At 37.8% G+C, this 24,685-nt stretch overlaps 1 protein-coding gene across 1 annotated transcript in view; it reads right to left on the reverse strand.

The window, feature by feature from the left end:
• Positions 1–19,669: 19,669 nt before the first annotated feature.
• The window catches only part of OPRK1 (opioid receptor kappa 1), a 30,844-nt gene continuing 25,828 nt past the window's right edge, over positions 19,670–24,685 (reverse strand). Inside the window, exon 4 of the mRNA XM_032316697.1 lies at positions 19,670–23,678. Within this exon, the coding sequence (XP_032172588.1) occupies positions 23,146–23,678 (533 nt within the window). The 3' untranslated portion in view covers positions 19,670–23,145. The remainder of the gene's footprint in view (positions 23,679–24,685) is intronic.

A 24,685-nucleotide genomic window follows, 5' to 3' on the forward strand; every position in this document is an offset into this window, starting at 1 on the left:
AAATAGCTTGAATTTTGTTAGTCATAATCCTCTGAAAATGACCCCTAATCTTTCTATCAAACTAAATGGGGGCCTGTAAGTATGGCATTGTAGTTCTAGGGCTGTTTTACTAAGAAACAGAATGGAAATAAGTATAAGTCGTCAGTGCTATTTGATATTTTCTGAATTCCTAAGGTGATCTGCATGGAAGATGGAATCAAATGAGTCCTAGGGACAGAGAAATTGGGAGAGGAGACAACATGAAAGGAAGAGCAGGGGGCAGACCAAAGGAGAGAGTCAGAATATAAGGAGTTTCACAATGATCTTTCTACCTGGATCCACAGTCTTGTCAGGAAAAGAGTAACTGCCTCCTCTGAATCAACAAGCATGAAATCTAATCTGAAACTTAAAATGGAGACCACCTTGGACATATTCAGAACATGTGTTTGTTGTAGTCACATAATTGAACTTCCAGAGTTGAAGTACACGTTGAACCTATGGACTTTTAATTGGTTGAACCTTTAGAATTTCTTCATGGTCTTTAGACTCACAGGAATTAATATAATGAAGCATGAATCTTTTTCACTGTCCATGATTTTAATATGTTTAATATTAACCATACTGGTGTTCTAGAAGTTTTTGTTCTCAAAATTTAAGAGTGCATTCTCTATACTAAAATGATTGTAATAAGAACCACTCCATTTTATTTGTTTAGTTATTAGATATGTCTTTTTTTGAGCACCTGCTAAGTGCAAGGCACTTGCTGGGTTCTGTGGAGAAAATTAAGTTTTTAATTGTTGCTTGTTAACCCTGAAAATATAAATGGAACTACTGTGTAAAGTAAGACTCTTAATCGAAATCATTTGAGTACTTGGATTTTCTATACCTAATATTTGATGTACTCATTAAGAAAGAATAAGAATATTTAATATTCAAGCCAGAATGCTTAACATGTCAGTTCAACAAATATTTGTCACACATATCCTATGGATTCCACACTATACTAGGTTTTGAGGATACGCAGATAAGTATACCACCTTTTATCATGAAGCTCATTGAGACCCAGAGCTATTAACACCAACTATGCTGAAAAATTTCTGCAGTGCATTGAGACCCAGAGCTATTAACACAAACTATGCTGAAAAATTCTGCAGTGCCTTAGAAATACAAGGACCTCTCATTGTGTTCCTCAGTGTTAATTTGGGACAGGACTTGGTATCTGTTGTTTTTATGCCTCATGGAGGATTGTAATACCCAGTCAATGAAAAGAATCACTAGTCTCATGGAAATTATTTTGCTTATGACCTATTCTTCATTTTTCAATGAATCATGTTTCTCATATAACTAGACATACACCAGCCCTATCACTTAGCAATTTTACTTCTACGTTACTCAAAACAAATACATACATATGTCCACAAAATGACATGTACAGAATGTTTATGGAGCCTTATTAGTAATAGCTTGTGTGTTCAGCAAAAGGAAAATGGCGGGGGTGACCCTCTGATATACAATGAAATACCACTCACCAACTTAAAGGAATGAACTACTGATATATACAACAATGTGAATAAATCTCAGAAAATATAATGCTAAATGAAAGAGGCATTATATAAAAACATGCATACTGGGGGCACCTGGGTGGCTCAGTGGGTTAAGCCTCTGCCTTCAACTCGGGTTGTGATCCCAGGGTCCTGGGATCGAGCCCCACATTGGGCTCTCTGCTCAGCTGGGATCCTGCTTCCCCCTCTCCCTCTCTGCCTGCCTCTCTTTCTACTTGTGATATCCGTCCATCAAATAAATAAATAAAATCTTTAAAAAAATGCATACTGAATCCTCCTATTTGTTTTCAGTTCTATAATAAGGAACTTTCTAAGATGATAGCAATATTCTCTTTATTAATAGAGATTTGGTTGTCCTGGGAAATGTGTTTATCAAAACTCAAAGCATGCTGTACCTAAGAAAAGAAGAAACCTCAAAAGAAAAAAAAAAAGATCTTGAGCTCTAATTGGTAGTATGTAAGTTGAAGTATCTAGGGGAGGAATGTACTGATGTAGCTGACATCGATAGATGGGAAAATGAGAGAGATTGATAGCTGGAGGGCAGGATAGATAGATTTAATATAGCAAATAGAATAAAATATTAATGCAGAATCTAGGTGGTGGGCATAGGGGTGTGCACTATAAGACTGGTTCAGCTTTTTTGTATATTTGAAAATTTTTATGATTAAATATTCAGAAAAATTATAAAAGCTTATCTACAGTAGTTATTCCAAGCACTTTGTATGTGTTAACTCATTTATTCTGCATAAGTTAACTCATTTATTCTGCATAAGTCTTGTGACAGAAAGAGGCTGGTTGTCCACCAAATCCGCTACCTCTTCTCCCTGGTCACACAGATGCCTTCTAACCAATCATGTGTTTACCTGTGGTCACATGACAGTTCTGGCCAGTGGACTGGGAGTGGAAGTGATGGGTACCATCACAGGACCTGGCCCATAGAAATCTTTCCCATCTGAGAGTGGATGGAAATCTCATAACCTTGGTACTTTTCTCTGACCCACTGGAGGAGCAATACTGGCCCACTGGAAATATCTGTCTGGGACTTCTTTCGAGCTTGAAATATACTTCTTGGTTATACAATATAAAATGTGTGGTTTTATCTTACTGTCTCTATCTACTGTTGTAGTTACCACTCTAACTTGCACATAATTCTACATGATAGGTACTAATAGTATCCTTATTTAATACATAAGGACATAATCTAGAGGTAAGACAGCTCAGCAGCAGCCCTGGGATGCAAAACAGAGTCTAGACTCCTGAGTTTTAACACTATCTATGCCTCTTTCTCTCTTGTAGGTACAAGTAAGTAATTGTTTGTTTCTCTTTCAAGCAACAGATATAACTCAGTGGCAGTGGATCCCCTTTCAAAATACAAATTTGTATTCCCAGGAGCAGACTTTTCTTAATAATGACTGAGTGTGTTGGTCTGCCAGTTCTGTTCCAATCAGCCAGACAGGGTAGACAGTGTCTGGGGAGTGAAGGGGGAGGCAGGAGGGAAGAAGAGGACACAAACAGCAGCGCTGACCTTTGAGGACACATTCTTGTCACTGTTAATCTAAATAAGAATGGGGAGGAATCCCTATTCACTGTATGTAACTTACTGATGTCCTTTTGACTGGTGCTTCCCCTGGCACCCCCAGTTCATATCAAAGTAGGGAGGGTTGAGCTTCTCCCTTAACCTCGACATGGCCATATCTCATCAGTAGTGATAATAGCAGAAAAGGTAGCTTCTTCACCCCAGATCAATACTTGATATAAACCATGTGTATTGACTTACTGAACTCCTGGTAATGAAGCAGTGTCTACAAGACCCAAAATGTAAAATGGACATACCAAAAGAGAACCTCTGATATTTTGCTGAGCTGAGTTTTGATAGGTTCACCATATTCCAGAGAAATAAAATGCTGAGCATAGATCCTCCACGATGCACATAGAAGCAGGAAGCAGAAAATTTGTACATAAACCTATTACTGTGGTGCTCTGGAACTTTTACTAACCATTGGGCTCCTAATTACCAGATTCCATGGAGCTTTGAGTTACATTTAGGAAATTACTGAGGTTGCCAAATTCATATTTAAAAAAAATAACAAGGCACACAGTAATGTCAGATAGTCTTGTGAATCAACACAGAATCAAATGAAATTGAGCCATGCCCTTTCTGTTTTCATGTTTGTTATGCTTTACCAGGTCACTGAATATGAAAACAAATCATACAGATACTGTACTTTTTATGTTTGTTATGCTTTATCATGTCACTGAACATGAAAATAAATCAATACAGATCCTTTTGTTTTACTCTGGTCAGAGGTTGCAAGCCAGCAAACACTTGGTACCAAGATTATTGGCAGTTGTTTCTGAGTATTAATGGTTAAAAATTTCCGAGCATCTAGGTGATCTGAAATTTCTTAGATTTCAAAATGCAGTTCTCAATTTCCTCAAAGATCTCTAGATCTTTCTCAAACCTTACTCTTTAAACTTGGGCTTGGTTAGGTGAGTCCCCAGAGATGACCCAGAGATGACCCTCAAGGTCTGCTACATTGGTCACTGTGAACATAAAGAATTGGATCTTAAATTCTTGGCTCTGCTCAACCACAGAATTTCTGTGGTTTATTTAACTACCCAACTTCAAATAGTGCCCCCCAATTCATGTACAGGCAGAACCCCAGAAGATGACCTTCCTTGTAAATAAGACTTTTTTTTCAAATTTCTTTTCAGTGTAACAGTACTCATTGTTTTTTTGCACCACACCCAGTGCTCCATGCTATCCGTGCCCTCTCTAATACCCACGACGAGGTAAATAAGACTTTTGCAGATACAGTCAAGTTAAGATGAGGTGACAGTGGATTAGAGTAGCCAATAGTCCACTATGCCTCATTTTTTATTTGCTTTTTAAAGATTTTATTTATTTATTTGAAAGAGAGAGAGCAAGTGAGCGTGAGCAGGGAGGGAAGAGATGGAGAAACAGACTCCCCACTGAGCAGCAGCCTGATGTGGGGCTCCATACCAGGTCCGCAGGATCATGACCTGAGCAGAAGGCAGACACTTAGCCGACTGAGCTACCAGGTTCCCTGATGCCTGGTATTTTTATAAGAGGAGAAAACACAGATAAGAAAGACACATGTGGAGAAGGCCATGTGACAGTGGAGGCAGAGTTTGTTTGTCTTCAATTCAAGGAACACTAAGGATCACCAGCAACTACCAGAGCTAGGAAGAGGAGCCACCCCTAGAACCTTCAGAGAGAGCCAGGTTCTGCCAATGCCTGGATTTCAGAATGTGACAACAGACTCTGTTGTTTTAAGCTACCCAGTTTGAGGTTCTTTGTTTGGCTGTCCTAGGATCTCATACAGAAAACACCTGATACAAAGATAATGTTTCCAAAGATTTATTACAAAATACTTGAAACCAAATCAGCATGGAATACATGATGCATTTCTCTTTTTTTGCTCACAAGCTGGCCTCTAAAAACAAAAAAGAAAAAAGTACTTTTGCTGAGGGGGTAGCTGGTGGACTGCAGGGCATTTGTCACCCTCCACTACTGTGTCTGAAGCAATGACAGCCTTTCCATGATAAAGAGGAGCCAGAGAGTATGCCCAGGGCCCCCAAGACCTCTTCTCCAGGGACCAGCAGTATCTTCTGAGATGGTACCTGTGACACTGAACCTGAGAACACCCTTGTTGTTTATAGTCGCAAAGCATAGAGGCATCCCTTTGCAAAAAAACATTTGGCACTAGGTTCCAAAGCATGAACTCAGTGGCCCTTATCACACGTTTGGGCTTGCCTAGCTGGCCTACCCTTCCAAAGCCTTAATTTCCTCACCCAGGGAATGCTAGTCACGGTACTGCCTGTCTCTCTTAGTTATTCTGAGAGTTGAGTGAGGTAACACATGGAAAGTGCTTGGATTGTAGCTGGTACACAAAGCCTTAAATCAATGGCAGGTGCTATTCTTGTCTAGGACAGCCCCAAAAGCCCCAGAAGGAGAGCTTCATACAGAACATTCTTCATTGCTTCATATGGCAGAAGAGTTTGGAAACCACTTCCCTGAAGAAAAAAGTTCAATATTGAGGATAGCACAGTCTAGGAGACATTTTACTTGATTCCTATTTCCAAATGCCTACAAGAGAAGACTGGAACAAGTCTGAGACAGGTATTTATACACTGACCAGAGTAAAGAGGTAGGAGGTTACCTCCTTTGGGTAAGGAGGTTACCTCTCTGGTAAATAACCTTGTGTGTCCCTTGGCACAAGCAGCTTCATAGCTTCCTGATAGCAGTGATGAAATGATCTTTGGTGCAGAATAAGTGAACATTTCCTTGCGCCTTCTTGAATTAAAGAGAGCACTCAACCTTTAGCAGAGCTGAGATCCAATTTTAAATGACATTTTTCTCCTACATCGTGGAGGATTCTAACTTCATCCACATTTGCACCAGGTATTTGTGAGGCTGACAGACACCTCCAGGGCTCAGAAAGCGTAAGTATCTTCACTGAAAATTTGGTCTGTCTTGCATATTCTGGCTTTCTGAATCTGACAGTCTCTAGTCTTTCACAATATGTGTATCTCCTAGAGAAAAAGTTGATCAGTTAATGGAAACAACCAAAAATCTGTCACAAAATTTTGAGATACCCTTAAAGCAGAAGTTTAATGAGAAAGAAAAATGTAAGTCACACTTCTAAGAAAGTATGGAGTCTATTTAATGCCTTTCCACATAAATTTGGTTATTTAAGCTTAAGCTGCTTAATTTCCTTGACCTCTGTGTTGATTAATTTGCTCAAAGTGTAGAATAATAGAATGAAGTGTCCAAAAGTTGGATGGTATCAACATAGGACTGAGTTTACATCCAAATTTCACACGGCCTGTGGCCAAATGGCTGTCAAGACAACAAAGAACTATCTTCTGTTCTCAAGCTACTGCAAGTCCCTGCATTCAGTGCCTCGAACAGGCAACATAGCCTGACTCCATTTTATTTCTGGAGACTTCCAGGTTCTTGTCTAGCAAGTAAAGAACTCAGATGTTACCACTCCCATCCTTCCCACGAGAGAAAAACTGGAAATCAGTGACTTTTCTTCAGATCTATCCAAGAACTGAGTTGACAAGGCTTCCTGAAAACTGGAAGGGAGTACAGAGAACCAGAACCCACAGGGAGCAGACACTGCAGCTGGTGGGGACACGTGAAAGATATGTAACTGTCCTGGAGGCTGAGTGTGGATTAGCTCAAGAGGAAAAAAAAAATATATTCCTGTGAACCCCGTCTTAGGGGTGCCTCATACTTCTGTGAGTTTTACCACACCAGATTCTCAAGGGAAAGATCAGATAATAATCCCTGCCTGCTTCAAGCAAGAGGAGATAAAAGTAGCCATTATTAAATATACCCAGAACATTCTGTTCTCATACAAAAAAGCCTGCCATCAAGGGAAACTATCTTCCTAGAACCTCCTGGCTTGGGTTTTACCTGAGTCTGACCAACAGAGGAGAAAGGAAATGCCCAAGACCAGCCGCCATTAGTCTTTTTACCCACCTAGGAGGGTGAAAAGGAGCTGAGAGATGCCTGTGAAGGTCATAACCCAGGGCCATGAGCCGACACCTAATCATAGGAACACAGAATGCATCACCCTCCCTCAAACCTTACCACTGTAGCCAAAACATTCCTTTATAATAATGGAGGATTAGAGCTAAAAAGAACTGCAAGATTCAGACCCAATTTTAGGAGTCCCTAAGAGAGCCTAAACACAATAGAAGAGATGAAAACAAGGACACCAGAGGATGTATTAGCCCCTGGCACCTGCCAGCATAGCAAACAGTAAATACAGCCTACCCAGCAACCAGACAAACCTGAAACCTCACACTGAAGGCATATTAACCTTTGTTCTTCTTACTCAGTACATCATGTCTGTCCTTTAATGACAACAACAGCAACCACAAACACAGGCTAAAAAGCAAAAGTACAGATGGGAAAAGCATAACAAACATCACAACTGGACTCAGATACATCAGAGATTTTGAAATTATCAAACCAGGAATTTAAAATAAAATGAATAATTTGCTAAAGGCTGTCAAGTGGACAGGAAAAACAGAAAGGTGGACAACATGTAAGAAAAAACAGGTAGTGTAAGCAGAGAAATGGAAATCTATGAGGAAATCAAAAGGAAATGATAGAAATGAAAACTACTATAGTAGAAGTGAAGAATCTCTTTGATGGGCTCATTAGTGGACTGGATACAACTAAGGAAAGTGTCAGTGAACTTTAAGATACATCAACAGAAACTTCCCAAGATCAAAAGCAAAGAGAAAAAACAATGGCTGAAGCTGGGAGCCAGAACCAAATATACAAGAAGAGTGGGAGGATTATTATGTCTTAAATAGACTTATTTTTTTAGAACAGATTTAAATTTACAGTAAGATTGAGAAGATAGTTCAGAATTTCCCATATACTTTTTACCCAGCTTCCCCTATTGCTAATATCTTACATTTTCATGGTACATGTTACATTTAGTGAACCAATATTCATACATAAGTATTTACTAAAGTCTAAACTTTATTCTGATTTTCTTAATTTTTTTCTCATGTCCTTTTTTTGGTTCCAGCATCCCACCTGTACATGTTACATTTAATGATGTCTCCTTGGGCTTCTCTTATCTGTGACAGTTGCTCAAACTTACATTATTTTTGATGATCCTGACAGTTTTGAAAAGTATTATTCCTTGGGGTTTTCCTAGGGGTTTTATCATGATGTGGATTTGAGTTACAGTTTGAGAGGAAGATAACAGAGGTAAAATGCCATGCTCATCACATCAAGGGTACATACTATCAACATGACATATCATTGTTGTTAGCCTTCACCAGGCTGAAGGGAATGTTTGTCAGTTCACTCTACCGTGAAGTTACTCTTTTCTCTTCCCATACTTTGGAAGGCAGTCAATATGTACAGTCTGCACTTAAGGAATGGGGGGTTATATAACACCTCCTTAAGGGAGAAATATCTACATAAAATATTTAGAGTCAGTCTTTCTTTCTTTCTTTCTTTCTTTCTTTCTTTCTTTCTTTCTTTCTTTCTTTCTTTCTCTTTCTTTCTTCCAGTATGGACACATAGATGTTTATTTTACACCTTGGGTTATAATATAATAATTTTTTTTTCTTGCTCAAATTGTTCCAGCTTTAGCCATTCAGAGACTATTCATTTTCCTTTGACATCTTCTCTGAATTATGGCTTTATATATTTATTTTTAACACATCCTCACTTTCTGGCACTAAAGTTGTACTAGGCCCATCTTATATATTACTTGTCTCATCCTAAAATTGTCTCTGGTCACTGGTACTGGAGGATGTTATTAGAAACCACAGTCTGGGTGCTAAGCATGCTCATTGCTACTGGGGCTTCATCTCTTTAAGACTATGTCACTTGACAGAATAAGGAATAGATGTTATAGAATAGCACAAGTATATCCACACAACTACATTTTCTATATCCAACTATCTGTATCTGTATTAAGATCAACATGATGTTAGTTTGAGATCTCCATCTCATTGTTACATTGGTTATGCTAGCTTCCTCCCTTTACTTATCTGTAAATTCCCACTCCAACTAAAAAAACTTGGCTCACACCATCTGCCATCTATTCACTCAGTTGCTTAATACTAATATACAGGTATGCAGTATCAGCATTGCTAATCCTTACCCTCTTGGGAAAAAAACCTTATCAACTGGAGTACAGTGCTTACATGTAGTTCTTTTGTCTCTAGTCTTATAGACTCCAGTATTTCCAACTAATCAGCACATTTTCTCCACCCTTTCAGGGAACTTATTTTATATATTTGTAAATACTTAGATCCTCTTGTTATGATTTGCTTTCCTTCCTGGGACCCCTCAACCTCATAAATTATTCTTAAAATTTGTATATGTTAAGTTTCCCTTATTATACTGTGAAGTTCTAAGGGTTTTGAAGTTCATATGTTTTTTATTGTACATCCACCATCACAGTATCAGGGAAATTATTTCACTGCCCTAAAATTCTCTTGTGCTCTGGAGTGCCTGAGTGGATCAGTGGGTAGAAGCCTCTGCCTTCAGCTCAGGTCATATTATCAGGGTCCTGGGATCGAGCCCCACATCGGGCTCTCTGCTCAGCAGGGAGCCTGCCTTCCCCTCTTTCTCTGCCTGCCTCTCTGCCTACATGTGATCTCTGTCTGTCAAATAAATAAGTACTATCTTTAAAAAAAAAAATACCCTTGTGCTTTACCCATTTAATCTTCTCTCCATCCCCTTGAGCTTCTAGTAGCCAGCAATCTTCTTATTGTCTCCATAGTTATGCCTTTTCCAAAATGTCATCTAATTGGAATCATATACTGTGTAGCTTTTTAAGAATGCCTTCTTTAACACTGAAATGTGTATTTAACTTTATCCATATCTTTTTGTGGCTTAATAGCTCTTTTTTATCACTTAATAATATTCCATTGTTTGCATATACCATGGTTGTTTATCCAGTCACATATTAAGGGATAGCTTTGTTGCTTCCAGTTTTCAAATCACTCGGGGACACACCTAGGAATGTAATTGCTGGATTATGTGGTAATACCACATATTTTAAAAATCACTTCTGGTACCAATGTTTTATGACCCTACCAGAAGTAGCATTATTTCCATTTTATAGTAATGGTTAATAGTAATAAAATACAAAATATGAATATAGGGAAAGTAAAAAATAACAGAGATATACCATACCAACACCATTTTCTCCCCAAAGTATTCTCAGTGAATTAATGCTTTCTCTTAACTGGCTTATTTGGAATTAACAACAAATTTACATAGTGAGATAGATGCTGATCTATTGTGACTACACCTAAGGGATATCAAATAAATCAATGTATTTTCATGTTAATAGCCATTAGGAAGTCATTTTCTTTTTCAGTGTTTCAAGGAATACTCATCGGCCCATCTCTGGCATTCGGTGGGATATGTTCATGACAGATATTAGCAATGTTATATAGTCATGTGACATCAACACCATGTTTTATGCTATGACTTTTAAAATTGATAACAATGTTATAAAATATTCTTGAAAGTTGCTAAGAGATTGGATCTTAATTGTTCTCACCACAAAAAAGAAGTAATGGTAATTTATGGAACATGATGAAGGTATTAGCTAACCCTACACCAGCAATAGTATTACAATACAAAACTTTATCAAATCAATATTTTGTACACCTTAAAGTTCTAAAATGTTATATGTTAATTATATCTCAATGAAATTGGGAAAGAAATGAGACTTTTTTGGAAAGAGACCTGATGAAATTTGGAATTTTCTAAAAGTTTTCTAAAAGTTATACTCCAAAGCACTGTGCTAAGCTCTGAGGAAACGATATTATGTGTAAGACTCTGCAGCTAGACTCAAAAGAGCTTGTAACTGTATGCAGGTGGCTAAGGGAAAGGGATTGGAACATGTTCCAAAGTGTTTCTGGAAGAAGATAATTTAAGACTAGTATCATATGAATAAAAGAGAAGACTATCACAGGCACAGTAAAGATGAAGAAAGTATTTCCTGTGGAAGTGATCAATAAGGTTGAGCAATGCCAAATGAGTGGCCTTATATATCTCAATAAAAGTCATTAAGTGCCAACAGGAATCTCAATCCCATTTGAAAAAGACACTTCATAAACCAAGCATTCGATTCATAAAGAGAGGTGACCATACTAACCATATTAAATACCCTGCTATTAAAGTTAATTCTTGACAGTTATTTAACAACTGGACAATGTTACTAATCAAATAGTATTTTATTAAGTATTTCTCTCTTTCAAATATCTGTATATGAATATATACATAGATGCAGGGGTGTTATTGAGAAGTACTTAATAAAAATAATGTAAATTAATATGAAAATTAAATATCCAAAGCAAAATTCTTGAAACTGTATTTCTTTTTATTTTCTAGATAATATTGTATAAGTGGGGGTGCCTGGGTGGCTCAGTGGGTTAAGAGTCTGCCTTCAGCTTAGGTTATGATCTCAGGGTCTTGGAAATCTAGGCCCACATCAGCTCTCTGCTCAGCAAGGAGTCTGCTGTTTTCTCTCCTGCCTGCTCATGCTCCTTCTCCCTCTCGAATACATAAATAAAATCTTTTTTAAAAAAAGACTATATGTGTGTAGCATAAAACTGCCTTCCAAATGATATATGTTCATGTCATCGTAATCATTTCCAATCATTGTCATTTTAATCATTTATTGAGTTTAAGAATTTCTTTTCCATGTAACCTGTTGATTATACTGCTTGCTCATCATTGGGTGTCCAGTGCAGACTGAGTTCCCCTGAAAGAATGGCTGGGAGTGAGGGTCTGCTCTTGGGACTAGCATCTCCCACAGGCCCCATGTTCTTGCCTACAGTGCCCTATCACTGCTCCAGGCTCACCTCCTCTTCCAGTGCCCTGCCAGCTGGAGCCTGGAAGCATGGAGTGCAGCCAACCCCAGTGCATCTGCTACCACCTCCCCCTCTGTGCTCTTGCACCAGCTCACAACCTCTGCTGGGAATGCCATCCTCTTAGGCTCTTTGCCAAATGGTATGGAAGATTTTGCAGCTTGTCCCTCTATACCAGGGCCACAATTTAATTGTGTGTGTGTGTGTGTGTGTGTGTGTGTGCGCGCGCGCAGAGATAACAGATGTATATTAGATAATGAAAGAAATGGTCCTATGCATTTGAATTATAGTCTCATTCATGGAGAATAGCAGAAATAAAAACTTCTCCCCTTCCCTCCATCCCCTTCACCTTCCATTTCCATCTGAACATATAAGTCTTACATGAAAGTCACTGTAAACTACAGTCCAAACATTCTGAGTTTTAAAGAGCTGACTATAAGCTCTCCCATTTTTTTTTAATTCTGTAAAGGTTTAATGAATTTGCTCCTGTACTCTGTCATATAATCTAATACCCCATCTGCCACTAATGCAAACAGAATAAACTACAAATAAAATAAATAAATTACTCTAAGGGCAAATAATTATGGGCTCTTTGATGCTTTCTTTGTTCAGCCTGTTAAGCTTTATACAATTTGCCTCAGGAAATGTATTCAACATTGTACCAACATAGGACATATCTATTTGTATTTCTGATTTTAAGTCAAAATTTCAAACAATCTATTTGATAACAGATTATTAAAGTAGATATTTTTTATCTTCTTTTTTTTTAGTGGGTAAAGAAACCAAGACAAAGAACTGTCAAATAACATTCAAAGTCATAAAGTCAGGAAATGGAGGTGATTCCAAATCCCAGCATTCCCACAACATTATGGGAATATCATTTGTGTAGTTTGATACAATATCTAGAAATCTGAAATATATGTAATGATAAATTTACATTTTATAAGCTACTATGATGGAGAAACTATCCATACCCAAAAGAAACTTATTTTTTGTATTCTTATAAAATGTCTATACTTACTGCTTATTTCCATTGTTAATAAATTCATTGCAGTATTATCTCCCACTCCACAACTGTCTTTTTAGTTATGTCTATTTTCTGCTGCTTATGGTCCAGTAACATCTAGAGGAAGGAGATTTAATATAAGTCTTGGAAGCCTTAGCATTTATATACTTCTACTCTTTAGAAGGGATATGCACTGGTGAGTTAACAAGGTTTGGAAGCTCAGGGTGATTCCTTTTCTCATAAAGAGGAGTAGTTTTTCATATCTTCCCTATGGAGACTTGAACGGGGAGGTTCTGAGTGGAGGCAGGTCATGAAATCTGACTGCTTCTATCAGTGTCTGTTCTGATTATTATATGACAAAGTACTGCAGAACACTGTGGTGTAAAATGAGCATCTTTTTCATGCTCACTGATTCTGTGGGTGAGGAATTTGGAGACAGTAGGATGGTTCACTCTGCTTCACATCTGGGTTCTCAGCCAGGAGTGACTGTACAATAGGGACTGGAATCACAGGGAGGTATCTTCATTTGTCTGACAGCTGAAGCCATCTCTTGGCTGGGCCTCAGCTGGCTCTTCCACTGACCCATAGCTTCTCCATGCGGTCTCTCTGCAAGGGCTTGTTTGGTCTTCCTCACAGCATGGCAGCTGGCTACATGAGAGAAAGGCAGAATTATGTGGTGTTTTATGAATTAATCTCAGAAATCACATGGCTTCATTTCCACCATATTCTGTGAATTGAGACAGTAACACTGATCTATTCAGGTTCAAGGGAGTCACATAAACCTCCAAGTAGATAAGAAGAATTTCAAGATAATCACACTATATGAAGTTTACTTGGAATGAAAGATAAAGTCATGCCACTTTGAAAAATACAGTCTGCCACAATAAGTCAAATCTGTCTTGAAAATTACTGTCATTATTTCATAAGCTGTGTGATTTTCCAGCAGCAGAAGTATAAAGAGAATCAATGGTCTGAGGGTATTTTTTTTTAAAGATTTTATTTATTTATTTGACAGAGAGAGATCACAAGCAGTCAGAGAGGCAGGCAGAGAGAGAGGAGGAAGCAGGCTCCCTGCTGAGCAGAGAGCCCGATGCGGGACTCGATCCCAGGACCCTGAGATCATGACCTGAGCCGAAGGCAGCGGCTTAACCCACTGAGCCACCCAGGCGCCCGGTCTGAGGGTATTTTTAAGTTAAATTATCCATGCCATGGACCTCCTTCTGGAGACCAGTGAAAGTTGATTTATGTCCATTCTTTATGACTGGATTTTTGCTTCTTCTATATTCCTATGATATAGAAAGAGTGATGTAAGATAGCTAATACTTTACTCATTGACTGCCAATCATTTCCTCATCTGCTCTATGATAATGATAAGAAAGACACTAGCAAAGCCTGCTCAAGTAGATGTCACCCAGAAAACCCAATGCAACATATAGCTGAATCACAAAAAAATGAAATCCTGGAACGCCTTGACCAAAACAATTTAGTAATAAAGACAATGTTGACCTTCAATTTTTTTTTAATCCCTGACAAAATATTTGAGATTTGGGGCATGTATATATGGGTTGGTATTTGTTTAAGTCCTTAGTTATATTTGAACTAATATTTGAATGGCATAACCAAAAAAAATGGCCATAAGTCAAAAAAATTTTGCCTACATATCAATCTAAATGGAAATACCCTCTATTCCTTAAAAAGTAGGCCTTAGAAACAGATGCTTATGTACAGAAGAATGATTTCAAAATGTAACTTAGGGGCGCCTGGGTGGCTCAGTGGGTTAAGCCACTGCCTTCAGCTCAGGTCATGATCTCAGGGTCCTGGGATCGAGTCCCACATCAGGCTCTCTGCTCAGCAGGGAGCCTGCTTCCTCCTCTCTCTCTCTGCCTGCCTCTCTGCCTACTTGTGATCTCTCTCTGTCAAGTAGATGGGTGAAATCTTTAGAAAAAAAAATGTAACTTAAAGAAACACTGAGATTTATTTTTTAATCTGAAAATAAAGTTAGGTGTGTGAAAGTAGCTTAGAATAAAGGAAGCATACTAGAAAAGATCTTGAGAGGGTCATCTTGTTGTAGTGCATTCATCTAAGCAGAATTCCAAAATGAAAACAGACTATTAAAAAAATTTTCTACTTCACACACAAAAAAAATATTCAGTGTTTATGAGAGCACTAGTCTTCAAATTATCTCAGAATATAAACATTCTTAATTTTCCCTCAAATGGAAGCATGTTCCAGCTGGCATTTGTCCTGGTTTTGTGTAGGGTTACAGGAAGAATGGCAAAACTCTCCCATCTGTACACAGATTGAAGACATATTATTTTAAGTCATTTTCCCTCATTGCCCCTGTCTTGCAATCTCTTCTCCATGCCAATAAAATGCCTGGATCTCTCATCCTCCAAATGGTGTCTAATTTAGACCTGAGAGTTACAAGATACATTTGGTTATAAATAACCACAAAGTCTCATTGTTATGCAAGATGTAAGGGGGTATAAAATATGAAAGATATGGAGGGTATAAGAAAAGCATGAATTTTGTCATCGCGGTAAACAATTGTACATTGTGTTTTTATTAGCAGTGCCATTTTTAGTGTTATTTCTAACATCTGCATATATTCATTTTTTTCTAACAGATGTCACCGTGTATTATTTCTAAAATACTGTCAGTGTTAGGACCCTTCAAAAGTATTACTTATTCTGACTTATGTGTTAAATTTTACTTATTAAATTGAAGACTATTTAATGATTCTTTTTTAATATAAAATTTGTACATTTGAATACTAATTGTTAAATAGAATTAATTACTGAAGAGTATAAATATTTTCATTGTGGGTTTTCTTCTTGGCTATACATAAATCTGGAGCCCCTTTCCCAGAACAGAAGAGAAATGATACAGCTGTCAGAATGCCATGTTCCCCATCCCTGTGGCAGCTGAGGCAAATGACAGTGCTGTTCTCATTCTCCTCTTCCCACATCTCAGCTCACCCTCCACCACCACCTGTGAATACCATTCACCTGCACATTCCTTTAAATGCTGCCGTCCCTGATGGCTAATGATGATGAACATTTTTCATGTGTCTGATAGCCATTTGTATGTCTTCTTTGGAGAAGTGTCTGTTCATGTCTTCTGCCCATTTTTTGATGTGGTTATCTGTTTTTTGAGTGTTGAGTTTGAGAGTTCTTTATACATCTTGGATATCAGCCCTTTGTCTGTAGTGTCATTTGCGAATATCTTCTCCCATTCTGTGAGTTGCATCTTTGTTTTGTTGAATGTTTCCTTTGCTGTGCAGAAGCTTTTGATCTTGATGAAGTCTCAAAAGTTCATTTTCGCTTTTGTTTCCTTTGCCTTTGGAGACATGTCTTGAAAGAAGTTGCTGTGGCTGATGTCAAAGAGGTTACTGCCTATGTTCTCCTCTAGGATTCTGACAGATTTCTGCCTCATGTTGAGGTCTTTAATCCATTTTGAGTTTATCTTTGTGTATGGTGTAAGAGAATGGTCAAGTTTCATTCTTCTGAGATACCACCTTATACCAGTTAGAATGGCCAAAATTAAGACAGTAAACAACAAGTGTTGGAGAGGATGTGGAGAAAGGGGAACCCTCTCACACTGTTGCTGGGAATGCAAATTAGTGCAGCCACTTTGGAAAACAGTGCAGAGATTTCTTAAGAAATTAAAAATAGAACTACCCTATGACCCTGCAATTGCACTACTGGGTATTTACCCTAAAAATACAGAGGTAGTGGAAAAAAAAGGCCATCTGTACCCCAATCTTCATAGCAGCAATGGCCACAGTTGCCAAATTGTGAAGAGAGCCAAGGTGCCCTTCAACAGACAAATGGATAAAGAAGATATGATCCATATATATACAATGGAATATTATACCTCCATAAGAAAGGATGAATACCCAACTTTTGTATCAGCATGGATGGGACTGAAAGAGATTATGCTGAGTGAAATAAGTCAAGCAGAGAGAGTCAAATATCATATGGCTTCACTTACTTGTAGAGCATAAGGAATAACACAGAGGACATTGGGAGAAGGAGAGGAGAAGTGACTTGGGGAAACTGGAGGGGGAGACAAACCATGAGAGACTGTGGACTCTGAGAAACAAACTGAGGATTTGGGAGGAGAGGGAGGTAAAGTGTTGGTTGAGCCTGGTGGTGGGTATTAAGGAGGGCACGCATTGCATGGAGCGCTGAATAGGGTGCATAAACAATGAATCTTGGAACAGTGAAAAAAATAATTTTTTTTTCTTTTAATGCTGCTGTCCCTGACTTACTACTCCCACCAGTCTTCCCCTTTCTTCTTTTGGAGCCACTGAGGAAAGAATGGAAGGTTTGACAAGATTCGTACTGTGGTAGATAGCTGTGGGAGTTCTCTTTCCAGAGTTGTGTCCTCGCTACCTGCTGGACCTCACATGGCATGATGTGTCACATGGCAGTGATGTGTCACATGGCTGTGTGAAGCAGCTCACGGCGAATCTCAGAGTTGTGCAGTTTTAGAATTGGAAAAAACTATGGAAATCATGGAATCCAATGTTTTTGCAGTGGGTCTAATTGAGAATAATAGTAATTATATTAACTAAAACTTATTGAGTACTGACTTTTGTTAGAGGAGCCCAATAATTCCCTGTGGGAGATATTCTTTCTGTCAATGTTTAACAGAGGTTGCTGTCGTGCAGAAAAAGTAGTATCTTGCCTATGACCACACAAATCTGAGCTGGATCTGGGATTTAATCAAAGCCATCTAATTCTCAAGTGTATGTTAATGTTTACTTTCTCGATCTCTTCTGTTCAGCTTACCAACATCTGAGAACACCAATCCTGAGAAATGTCATTATTTTCCATATCATAGTCTCTGCCACTTATTCTGTCACACTGGCAAACTTACTTGACTTTTCTATTTCAACTAACTCATAGGCTCGTTGAGTGTGTGAACTCAGGACATAGAAAACACTCAATATAACAATAAACAAGAGGTTGTATAATAATTAGCACTAGCCATAGCAACACTGTTAGTTTTAAATCAAAACTTAACTGATACTTTTCTTTAGTAAATAACTCCTAGGCTTGAACAGCATTCTTAGGCTGAATTTCTAGTTGAGGCACATTATCACACAGAAATATAAAGTTTTATTTGTACTTTCGAGGATACAGAAAACCCACAGTTTTGATGAAGTAGAGAGTCATCTGAGACTTCATAAGTGGTTCCTGGTCCTTCTTTCCCACATCTGACATGGAATCTCTTTCCCTAAACAACAGCTGAGGTTTCTGATGCAATTGTAGGCCCCTTCAAACAGCAAGGAGAGTTTACATTATGAAACATACCCACTTTATGCCCTTCAAAAATATAAACTTACTGGTTTATTACAAGTAATCTTCTAGCCAGTGACATCCTGCTAAGGGCATTCTTGGATAAGGTCTCTTCCACCAGGCAAAAATCATTATTTCTCAGACATCCTGTTGAGGATATTAGGCAGTTAACAATCTTTGTTCCTGTCCCACCTGTAAAGAGAGCTCCTTTTCAAAGGGATGAATTGGTTGCAAACCAGCTATTTTTAACTATTTCCTCCCTATTTCCATTAAAAATTGTCCAAAGTAACTACACTAGACCCTGTAGTTTGATCTCTGTTTTACAAACACCTTTATAGCACAGGTCATAATTATCAATGTCTCATCATTAGTATAATTCCAAGATTATATCATTCCTGAATGATTTAGCTTTCAACAGATAGCCTTCCTTGACTCTTTAAAACCCACAAAGTCGTTTATCTTATTTACTAGTAGTTGCCGTTTTAACTGTCTTCATGTGTAAGAATACCATTACTCTAACTTTTCTAGTAGTTTCAAGTGCAATGTATAGACATAGATTAAAGCATTTTTAAAAGTATGTCTACAGAAATGGATAGATACACTACTGAAAAAATTAGTTACGATATTTGTTTTTTTATCATTATCAACTAGTTTCTACAAACCTCAAGGCTATCTGTAGGGATGTACAGCATAACAAATTAATTACAGAGAGGAGAAGATATCATAATGCCTAAAATTTGCTGCAAATTGAGTTTTCTCTTCAGTGCAGCTATAACACACTTGATATCCAATCCCAAAAGAAATTGAGTTATCAACCAGATAAAGTTTGTAACAAGAAATTTGCTGTTTTAAATAAAAGTAGGCCATGCTAGTGTGTTCTCTCCAATTAGCAAGAGGAATCCCTCTTTGACTTCCTTTCTCTAAGTTTGTTTCTACTTCAAAAAAAAAAAAAACCTTCCTTTTGTCAAGATACAGGTTTTTAAATTACTCTTTATGTGTACAAATACCATGAGGCTTCGAGAAAAGTAATTTATGGTGGCAATGCTGTTGTATTGGAAGAAGGGCAGCAGAGGTTGATTTCTTTATGTTTTTAAAATTTTGAATATTTTCCATAATGGAAAAGTGGTTTTCCATAGAGAAGACTGTGTGTAACATTGATTCTTGGATCCTGACAGGATAACTGTGGAAAGACATGAATTTTCCTAAATGATTGGTAGGTTTTAGAATTTAAGATCATAGTTTAGATCCTTACATGTTTTGCTCCTTTCCGTTAATTATCCACAAAATTGTCATGGATGAAAAAACAAAGAGACTGTTTTTAGTTTTGAGAAACAGTTAACATTGTTCTTACTGAAGTACAGCATCATCAAAGCCATTAAAGAATATACGATTTACCACAGTAATCAACTTGTGTTTTGAGCAGGCACAATTTTTATTTTATTGCAAGACACACAATCTTATATACAATGTGTAATTATCACCTTCCAAAATTACAAGATATAAATATATACAATAAAGAATATGTGATTATACTTTTGTTTCAGGAAAGAAAACTGCCTCAGAGCAAACAGGTTTATGCCCTTTTGGGATGGGATATTCATATTTATGCTGAAACTTCGAAACAGTTCTTGTTTAAAAAATAAATCTCATTGAATGGACATATAATTGTCATAGTTCTGTCCTTAAAAAAGTCTAATTTTAGAGCGAGCTAGTAAGGAATACCAATGAAGTATATTCTAGTTATTCATCTTATTCTGTCCCAATACTAGATAAAACTTCTATAAATTATCCAATAGTGGTTCTACAGATTTAAGAACCTGTATTTCTCAGCAACACATCATAGAATGAAACCACTTTCTTAGGATTTATGTGAATGTTCTTTGATTTTTTAAAAATTAACTTTCCAAACTGTGTTCTTTTGTAGCATTATGCTTTGAGGTTTGACTTAAGCTCTCTGCATAGGGGATGCTTTTAGATTCTTAGGAGTATTTCTGAGACATTAATGCCAGTCTCCCCCAGCTAGAATTATGGGTTTTCATCCTCATTGCTGCCTCCTGCATGGTTGTTTCATTTCTCTGTATCTTTTTATGACCCCTCAATAGATCTTATCTTCCAGAAGTCACCAGGGTGGGAAGATGGAATTTAGGTAGAGTTGATCTTGAGGTTTCATACACACAGTTCTGGTCTGTATGTATCCTCCTTGTTGTGATGAGAAAGCAGGAATATCAAAACATGGAACATAAACATACATTATCTCACATACACATGCATGCATGTGAACACACAATCACATATATACACACACGCACTCACACACATGCATGCACACAAAATCACATACACAAAAACACATATACTCATGAATACTTACACGCACAAACATGTACACACACATGTGCATACTTACACAATCACATGCATATATCCACACATGCAGCCATGCACACCCACCATGCACACACAGAAAGACAATATTGACACTTTCACATATGTGTGCTCACATGATCACATGAGCACACACACAGACATATACACTCACTTGCACATGCATGCCCACATACACACTTTTGACAAATGAATATTTTTGTGTAAATGGTATTTTCTTTAACATGGATGACTCACTTTTTCATTCTTTAAAATGGTGCCCTAAAATGACAAAGCCTTTCTTTCTTCTTCCAGTTTGGGAAAATTGGTGCCCCACAATAATAGAGAACTTAGAACATTTCTCATGGGCACTCAGAGCTACTTTTCTCTCTCCATGGGCTGCAAACTTAGATATAAAGACATGCAGGATAATCTGGTTAAAGTTCAGACTCTAATAATGGCCACAGATGCCATAAGGGCATGAGGGGTGCTAAGCGAAAGAGAAACCATTACTATAATTACTATAATTTTATTCTATGAATGTATATTTTTGCACTGTGTAAGAATCCTTCAAGAAAATCCCCTGCGTCTTACTATTCCCATAAACAGATTTGTATATTTCTCCCATCAGTAGGGCTTGTTCCTGAAATTGCTTTCTGCATAAATATCCCTTCTATATGGTAGCCAAAATTTTTAACCATGGGGTAAATGCCAACAAATATTTAAGCCATCCCTATCTACATTTAGTTGTAAGAATACAAGGACATGAAAGAAAATCAGTGAAATTTAAGAAATGTTCAAAGAGCACTGTGGGTTCATTTGGAAGAACTTTGCCTTTTGGCCTTAAGTCATCTGTCGGATGCCATGAAAATCTGGGATATAGACAAGTATCATCAATAGCCACATATAAAGCCTTCAGTGCAAGGTTTGCTTCCAAAAGGAGTATATACACAAGACAGAAAGTACACAGTGAACAGAAATTATAGATGTAATAATGTCTGTAAGTATGTAGGACCATAAATTTGATTTTCCCATTAAATTCCAGGAGGTGCTGCCCTAATAACATATAAGATTAAGGAAGAGAAGAGACAGGGGTTATTTCTAAATTATCCCTTTCTTCTCCCCAGGCAAATTACAGAAAAAGCCATTACCTTTGAAATCATAACTTTCAGGGGAAAGATGAGGGAATTAATATATCATCTGGAAGTTTTAGCAAAATTATCCTAAATGTGCTCTCATAGCATTATCCTCAGCTGGTATGCTCTTCAAAGAACACAGTGCAAGGTATGGCCAAGCACCACAGGTGACATAATGTCCTTGTTCAGCCCGCAATTAGAAATATTTCTGCTTCCTGCCAAAAACCACAAAATCCTAGCCCAAGATTAACATGAGAAAAATGCCCTCCCTCCACAGATAAAGAACTTTTGGTAAAGCTATATATTCATGAAGAGATGTTGCATATAAATTGGATTCTGTCAAGTCAACAACCTGGGAATGAGTAAAATATTTTTTGGTTGTTTAACACATGAGTTATAAGCACAACTGAATTGCCTACATGGTGCTCAAGGGTCTGAAAAAGACGGAGTCAAAGATGGCGTCTGACCAATTCCCAGAGTGAAGCTCCTGTTGCCACAAAATGTCTCCACATCATTTGTTAATAACTCAGGGGATATTGTGAGTGTGTCCTCAGGAAAGTGCCTGACTGGGGGGCAAGCCCAGCCCTTATTAGCATGTATACTATTAATTACAGATGCAATATATATACTTCAGTGGTATTTAAACCACTTTGTATTTCTTGACATCAGGACATGCTTTATCATGAAATTATTTATCTGAATAGCATGCTGCGAAACGAACCGTGCCTTTTAAGAAATTAAACTATGTTGGAAATCACCTTTTGCATGTTTAAATAACTTCATAAATATCAAGATAATTTCTTATTATACATAAACATCAGACACCTCAGGTGTGGGTCCAAGTCATACTTAAGCCAGAGTCATCACTACACAGCCACATGAAATGTGTGTCCACATAGCATAAAGTGAGCTAGGCACATGTCCTGGCAATGGTTCTCTTTTTTTTTTCAGGTTGTTGTTGTCAATGTAAAGCATCTGGATAGGTCATCCACTAAGCTCTGAAACCAATAATTTTTCCTTATCCTTTTTTCTAAACAGAGCTTTTGAAACCACACTGCACAGAAAGGCCAAGGCAGATGGGTCCTGGACTAAATCTAGGTAACCAGAAGAAAAAGACTTATTTCTTTGTTCATCAAGGGAACTGAGAGTCAGTCTTGCTTCCTTGCCTTATAAAGGGGCTGAATTTGCTTCCTCAAATCCCTACAGCTTTGATACTTCCACAGACCTGAGTGGCTAACCCAGCCTGCATCTTACAACTTCAGACCATGAGATTTCTAAAAGTTTATTAAAAATTCTACCTTTCCATCTCAGACTTCAGTACTAATCTGAGTTAACCCGAGATCATTAAACTCTTCTCTTCCTGAAGAACTGTAAGAAGACATCTCCACGACTAGTCATACTGGTTTATTTATTCCATCAACATCCCTCATATAAGTAGGATCCTGAACTGTATTTCTGACCCTACTAGTGCTTTGTCGCTCCATCCTCATCTTAATTGGAAAGCAGAAGTCTCTGAAACACCGCTTGAAGTTTTCATCAAGAAAGGCATAGAGAATGGGGTTCAGACTGCTGTTAGTATAACCTAAGGCAATGCAGAAATAATAGCTGGAAAGGGCAGCCGTGCTGTGAGAAGCATTCCCCAGAGCCTCCACAAGGATGAAAATGTGAATGGGGGTCCAACAGATGATAAAGACCGCCACCACCACCAGAACCAGCCTGGTGATCCGACGGAGGTTGCGATCTTTCTCTCTGGAGCCAGAAAGGAGTCGGACACTCTTCAAGCGCAGGATCATCAGGGTGTAGCAGATGATAATGATGATGACAGGGATCACAAAGGCAAAGACGAAGACACAGATCTTCATGAAGAGGTCCCACCAGGAGTAATCATCATCTGGGAACTGCAAGGAGCACTCAATGACATCCACATCTGGACAAGGTGAACAAAACAAACAGAAGCACAAAAAGAAAATCTTTTCTTATTACTGTGGCTGCAAAGCATTCTAAAAGTGAGTTTTAATATGTCTGGGTACCAAGATCCAATTATGGTGAGATGATATTACCTAATGTAGATCACAAATTAGGAATGAATGCTATGTATATTAACCATCCTATCCATGCTTTGATCAATGAAGCCGGAAAGTCACCATTTATTGTTAACATATGCAATGCTATGAAATACATATTACTAGCTAGTGATAGGAACTATGTAGTTGTGGAAACCAGCTTTATGTGAATGACTTTCAGAAGAACTAAACTGGTAATTTATAGCATAAGCCCTTACTTGCGATTCCAATCATTAACAATTCTCCCAGATCTAAGGCTGTGACAATAAAAGCTAGTATCTGTTTGTAATAAAGGAGTAAATGTTTCAAATATAGCCATTCAATTTAGCAAAAGCCAACCTGTATGAAAACATCGAGTGATTTACAAAAAAACATTATGTGGGCCAGTAAAAATTTATACAAATTGTGTCTAAATATGATGCAGGAATTGTGACTTAAAGGAATCAATTGATTAAGGGGTTGTTGAAACATGAGTAAATTTGGGGGGAAGGAAGAGGAGGAGGAAGAAAAGAAAAAAAAAAGAACAAGGAAAGGGAGAAAAAGAGGGAAGAAAATCATCTTCATTAACACCATCATGAAGGAAATTCATAAGTGAGACATATTTTTCATTTTTATCAACACTACGTAGCAGATAAAACAAATATTTTATTTGATCGATTGGAAAATTGTGTTATTTGCTCTGCTTCTCTTTGCTGGATAGTATTTCTTCAGAGTGCCCTTCATAGTGGAAAGAGCAGAGACCAGAAAAAACAGAGATCCAGGAATAAGCACTTTTGGATACTTTCTTGGGGGGCCTGCTCACCCCCTCTGGGGCTCCCTTCTTTCTCAAGAATGAGCCAGCCCACATTTTTTTCCTCTTCCCTCTGAGAAA

Source organism: Mustela erminea, chromosome 16 (genome assembly GCF_009829155.1).
Source record: "Mustela erminea isolate mMusErm1 chromosome 16, mMusErm1.Pri, whole genome shotgun sequence".
NCBI lineage: Eukaryota > Metazoa > Chordata > Mammalia > Carnivora > Mustelidae > Mustela > Mustela erminea.